At 32.8% G+C, this 6,903-nt stretch overlaps 1 protein-coding gene across 1 annotated transcript in view; it reads right to left on the reverse strand.

Moving 5' to 3' along the window:
* Nucleotides 1–407: 407 nt before the first annotated feature.
* The window catches only part of CEP97 (centrosomal protein 97), a 30,201-nt gene continuing 23,705 nt past the window's right edge, over nucleotides 408–6,903 (reverse strand). Inside the window, exon 11 of the mRNA XM_011386746.2 lies at nucleotides 408–5,012. Coding sequence (XP_011385048.1) covers nucleotides 4,308–5,012 — 705 coding nt within the window. The 3' untranslated portion in view covers nucleotides 408–4,307. The remainder of the gene's footprint in view (nucleotides 5,013–6,903) is intronic.

A 6,903-nucleotide genomic window follows, 5' to 3' on the forward strand; every position in this document is an offset into this window, starting at 1 on the left:
GCAGGGAATACAATTCAGTCCATAACACCAGCTAACTACAGAGGTCCTAACTGTGTCAAATCCTAGGGTTTCTGCTCTACTTACTCACTCACCCCTAACACTTTCATCACCTACTGTTCCAACAGCTTCCGACAGTATCATCTGTGCTCTCTGAGGGATATCTGTTCTATACCCAGAGAATTCCAGTGAGTAACCTGAAAGTAATTAAATCCATATCAAATAAAACTAAATTAGCATTCCTTCCATTTCATATGTTTTCATAAGGCTAGGGCTATTTTATTGTAAAGTCATTTATACAACAATACTTCTATCTGTAGTTTGTTCTGAATTTAACTACCCATTAACTACAAGTACAATGAATAACAACCATTACTACTAATCATTATAATAAACAGATAATCACTGGAACAAATGTATAAACTTTTTATTTAGAATTAGATACTCAAATACAAAGTAAATAAGTACAATATAAAATATGAAGGACTTCATAAAACAGACCATAACCAATAGATTTGAATCATCTATTTCTATAACGAAATTTTTAAAAATCTAAAAATAGCCCAAAATCAATTATTTTTAAATTCTTGTCAACATTAAAATTATTACAAAACACTCAAATAAATTTAATTAGAAAAGAACAAAGCCACTGCATAGTGATTCCTGCTAGTGAGCCACTAAAATCAATTAAGAAAAATTTAGTATGGTTTCTATTCATTCACAAACAAAAAGCACCTCGTTTTAGAAAGACAACTATTTATTTCTCTCCAGACTGTGAGGACTATTTTGTTTACTTGACTTTTAATTTTAACATGGCACAGTAGGTTTGATCAGTAAGAGCAGTATCACTAAAAACATTTAGAATGTTCCTACAGATTCTTTCTGCTTTACTTCATGAATGAAGGGGGTCAGATGTTTAAAAGATAAAACATAACAATAAAATAAATATCCTTTAATAAAGTACACGGCAAAATAAAAATATACATTAAACAATTAAGTCTCTTTTTAATTTCATTTATAAATAGGGTATTATCAGACTCATTTTATATTTTATTTTTTTACTATATCTTAATTCTCCAGAAAAAAAGATTTTATATTATTGTTATAAATCCAATTCTAAGAATTTGCACCAAAAAAAGTAGCAAAGAAGACACTATAATTTCTTAAGCCAATATGGTTTCTGAAAATACTTATAAAAAGTGGAGCTAGATTTGTCTTAAGTAGATAACAGAAAAATACACTATTAAGGTGTTTGTATATTTAAAATAATCCGAAACGAAAGAAGACTCCACACTTTAGAATGGTACCCACATTATTCAAGAATAAAATTATTTGCATATATACAAACACTGCGTGGTTAAACAGTTTCCTAAAATGTGCATATTCTGAGGCCTTTTATAATTAAACTTATAAAACCAAACTATATTGTATATGTATAAACTGTCGTGATTAAAGCTCTCTGCATACCAGAAGAGTTAAAACTTTAACATCTGTTGTTCTGTAAAACTAAAGATGAAACATAATCAAACTCAGCATTCCATTAGAAAATTTTATATATCTCAGTAACTTGTTATACTTGTCATCAAATAAATGAACTCTAAGATGAAGTAATCCTTTTAAATGTTTAATTTCTACTATTGTTCTTTTAATCAAATCACATTTCTTAGAGAAAACTCAGAGTTCTGAATCAATTAGTTGTTTTTAACAAGCAACTTTGCCTTGAGTGGTAGAGTTCTAGCTCCCTTTGAAGTTTTTCTTCTCTTTCAAAGACAATGAAAAATGTGGGACACTTTCTTATTGACTCACTAAATGTAAAGATTAATAGAGAGTGTATAATTTTGGAATACAATTACTTTTAAATTTTCAGTTTATTTACTCCACCATTTTGGAATACAATAACTTTTTTGGAATACAATAACTTTTACGTTTTTGGTTTATTTACTCCTAACTGGCTAAAACATCAGACAAGTTAATTAACTTCTCTGTGCCTTAGTTTCATCTTCAAAACAAAGATATTAGAATAGATCATCTCTAAAGTTCCTTCTAATTCTCACATGGTATTATTCTGTGCTTCTGCAGAAATATCTGATATATTGAATTTTCCATAAATCAAGAGAACTGATATGAACTAAAATAACACAGCTGAACTAAAAAACACAAAAACCGTGTTGAAGCTCAACTTCCCAAACCTTACTAGACTCATTTGGCCTTTAGCTACACCAATGAACAGCCCATAGAGTTAAAATCAAATATCTTAGTTACATAAATTATTTTAAATTATATTGTAAACCTATTAAAATATATTAGGTCTATGACAGTTTTCCTGCATTCTAATTTACATTATTTTCATTCTATCTACATTCAAAATAATTTGTACAGTTAAGGTAGCCAGGGGGCTACTAAATATTCTTGCGCTTCAAAATACTAGTAAAGTTAAATAGAATGAAGAGCAGACTATTAATCATTATCATACTCTGCCAATTTTAAAATAAAAGTATGCTGAATACTATTCATAGGCTAGAAAAACAAGGCAAAGATAAAAAAGGAAATCTTGCTGACAAATGAATTTAGTTGTGTTTTGCCATTTCTTAAAAAAAAAAGAGAAGAGGGAGATGATGTCAGCAGAAATCTAGTTAGGAAATACTGAAGCATGACATTTCAGGAGCTTTTATGGAAAACTGATGTACCATGAAACAGCACTTTTGGCACTAGTGCTATACAAATTGGTTTTTCTTTGTCTAACCATGGGCAGCAAATGAGGCACTTAACTGTAAAATAGAAAAATAGGGTATATTTAAGAAGAAATTCAAAACTATTCATAAAGATAATTATTATTCAAAAAGTTAAAAATTCTATTTGTATATAACATGCATTCAACATTACACATGCTTCACTAGGGGAAATACTTTTGAACGTAAGACTACTGTTCAGTTTATAAGAGACAGAAAATATTTCCTTTTCAAGAGATTCTAGATTTCTGAGAACAAAATCCAAGTCTTCTCAACCTGAGTGCTACATATTTATAAACCAGGAAAAATACACCTTATCCATACTGGAGAAATGTTTCTAATTATCAACAGAGTATTAACATATGATCCCTGACTTTATTCTTGAAGGATCAGAAGTTATTTTATATAACTTCAAAGAAGGGGACCCAGTGACTGTAATAGAATAATGAATAGGTATTTAGCACCTAAAATTAAAGAACACTTAAATACTGCCGTTGTTTTAACTAGTTGAATGTCCATAAACTGGGGGAAATCAGATATGTGTTGTTCAATGATATCAGAATGTTCTTAAAGATTAAAATATCAAGCTTCCAAAAATTATCCTTCATTTGCAAATACATCTATCTATAACATTCAAACACAATATTATCATTTTTTCCTGGAGTTAGAGATAATATTCTTTTTTAACGAGATAAGTGAGGTTTATTTTTTCTTACCCACCATTAAATTGTCTTCTAAATGTAGCACTTTTTTTCAGATATTTAGATAAAAAATAGTTCTTTAAAAAAAAAAGTCATTGATATTCCACCACTAGTATTATTTTAAATGTTCTTCATTATGAGGCTGAGGTCAAAAGTGAAGTAAAATGACCACGACCTTCTGAAATACATAAGCAAATATCTGGGAGAAATATTGTGTTATCTCTTTAAATAAGTTTGATTTTAATTATGCATGGAACATTTTGCTTCATATGTTAAAACTGATAGATGATATAAAGTTCTCCATGAGATAATTTAGTTAACCCTAGTGAAAAGTCCTATAATTTTATCTTCTCTCCCTATTTGCATACAAGAAAGTTTTCTTTGACTCATAAGGGGGGAAAAAAGTCTTAAAAACACATGTTCTTCCTCCAAGGAGGCTGGCAAATTTCAATAGTTCACAATCCTCATATTTGTCATTTATATTCACTTTAACGAATTGCATTCCTCACAACACAATTAATTTCCCCAGAGTCAAAATTCTCTTATTTATATCTTTAAGGTAAATTTTTCTATCTTCTCTAAGATATTCTAGTTTATTTTTCAAAGGAAATACAGAAAAAAACACTGTCGATGCAATTCAGTTAAGAAATAAAGTGCATATAGCTTTCAAAATAAATACTGTTTGATACATTACAGCTAAGTATAAAGCTAACAAAATCAAAATGAAGACTCAGCTCACTATCTATGGAAATTATGAGGCAAGAATACAAATTCAACATAAATAGTAACAAAACAGGGGGGAATATTCCCATTTCCCTTCAAAAAAAAAAAAAAAAAGAGCAACTGAAAATATTAAGATTTTCCCAAGCAACCAGACATGCTACACAATAATACCAACAGGCAATATCTGAAATGTAGAATCACATTCTGACTGCTGCCCTTGAACTTCTGCATTTAATTTACAATTCTCTGGTGTCTGGTTGATTTCATCTTGCAAAGTAGGAGATACGCCATGAGTATCATCTACAGAAGCACTGTCAGACAAGGCATCTAACTTTTCAGGGGAACGAGCTATGTGAAACATACTATCTCCTGTCCCTTCAGCAAAATTTGTCCTTTCATCTGCATCCTCTAGCTGTTGAACTGAAGTTAAATACTGTTCAAGCAGACTATTATCCTGCTCATTGTTTGAGTTTTCCTTACTCCATTCACCATGTTCTTCGCTAACATCCCCTACATCTGATTTTTTCCCATATTTGACTGTATCAATGGAATTCCCCATTATGGAACTTTCACTGCCTTCAGTGGAACTTTTTTCAAAATCCAAAGAATTCTGCAAACAGTGAACTTGTTCTGTTAGGGAGGAATGAAAACCAGAGTCTGGAAATTCTGGTAAGGATTTCTCTTGAGGAGCTTCATCAGGAGCAATGAACCAATCAGAATCTTGATCAGAAGAAGGCTCCTGACTTCGGGTGAATAATGGAGGTTCAGATGGCACCAGAGCACTTGATATAGGAGGAACATCAGTACGCCAGGAACTGAGACGCTGGTCCACTGTCTGTTGCCAAGCTTGTAGAGATCTTACCTATAAACCAAAGGATGTCATCTCATTATAAAGTAAAAAATAATGCCTGTTTTACAATTGTCTTTTGAGCTTTTTTCCCAATACACATGAAGTTAGTAAATGGCAGATGGCAGAACTGGAGTTAGAAACGGCCTGACTTCCCTTATCCTTTCCATAACATTCCCCGGCCTAAACCAGGCTGGCAAGAGTGGTATATGTCTTTGCTAACAAAAGGCCCTCGCCAGGAGAGCAGGCATGGGCCAAAACAATCCTCAATTTTACTTGAAAAACAATCAAAAGTACAATAGCACATTTCTAGCTGACTAAGGGGTCAATAATGTACTCAATATACACTGACATCTATATAATAAGACAGATTAGAGACTACTAATATAAGTAGATTCTCTAAAATAAAAGTCTCATTTTAGATATCCGTTTAGGATAAGAGTTTTAAATATTATCTAACAATATAGTATATATAACTCTAAAATACCTAAAAATACCCTGAGTTCTTGGTAATATGACCTTTATATTTTTAAAGTACAGTTAAAATTTCAAAATTTTACTGTAAAATTTGCAACCAGAAAGCAATATATAGAATTGTTTTAGTTTCCATTTGACTACCCTCCACGATAAATCACTGACAGCAGTTTGATATGTATGCTTCCAGACATTCTACTATATAGTTTCAAATACACAGGGAGATTTTAAACTCAAGTACAGAGACGTTCCCGCAGCCGCCAACCCAAACACAGCAAGAGCCTGGTCCTGCGCTCAGCTCCAGCAATCTTAACAGCTGAGGGAACAATGAAGGACTGCAATAATGGATGTGTGGAAGAATGTACCAGAGAAGCAGGATAAAAAGAGGTGATGGGGACCTTTAAGGCCTTTAAGGCTAAAGATCTAATAATCACACTAGCCACCATTTTAAAAGAAAAACCAGACCCAAATACTCTGGTTTTTGCAACTGTTTTCATGGATCACATGTTGACAGTCGAGTGGTCCTCAGAATTTGAATGGGAGAAACCACATATTAAGCCTCCTCAAAACCTGTCTTTGCATCCTTGCTTGTCAGTTCTGCACTATGCAGTGGAGTTATTTGAAGGGATGAAGGCATTTCAAGGAGTAGATAATAAAATTCAACTCTTTCAGCCAAACCTCAACATGGATAGAATGCACTGATCTGTTATAAGAGCGATTTTGACAGGATTTGACAAGAAAGAGCTTTTAGTATATTCAACAGCTTGTGAAATTGGATCAAGATTGGGTCCCATATTCCACATCTGCTAGTCTGTATATTCGTCTTACACTCATCAGAACAGAGGTGTCAGCTGACTCCCTGTTTTGGGGTGCTTTGGTGGATAAATTATTGTTGTTTATCCTTATGTGAAACTTCAAGTATGTATTTGAAATAGCCCCCAATGGCATCATTAATGACTCCTTTCTCCTTTTTATTAAGACCACACATTTTCTTTAAAAGGCAAGATAGTAAATATTTTAAGCTTTGTGGGCCCAAATGGTTTCTGTCAGAACTACTCCACTCTGCCATCATAGCACAAAAGTGGCCATGGAGTAAAGGGTCTATGGCCATGCTACCCTGAACAAGCCTGATCCCATCTGATCTCGGAAGCTAAGCAGGGTCAGGCCTAGTCATTAAAAATAAAAAAATGAGGGATTGTAAACTGACAAGGTCCTGGCAATCTGTGAAGTCAACCAAGGGTTGCCTCGCCTAATAAAAAAAGAAAAAGAAAAAAAGAGAGAAATGAATAAAGGAATGAACAATGAATGAGGCTGTTTACCTTTCCCCAGCCAAGACTAACCATTATTTCCTCAGTTTACCAATGTAATGCCTCTGGTCCTGGCAGTACTTCTTCAGGGTTAAGGTGGTAATGGTTTTGGAATTTGGAGGAGG

Source organism: Pteropus vampyrus, unplaced genomic scaffold (assembly GCF_000151845.1).
Source record: "Pteropus vampyrus isolate Shadow unplaced genomic scaffold, Pvam_2.0 Scaffold1, whole genome shotgun sequence".
NCBI classification, from domain to species: Eukaryota; Metazoa; Chordata; class Mammalia; order Chiroptera; family Pteropodidae; genus Pteropus; species Pteropus vampyrus.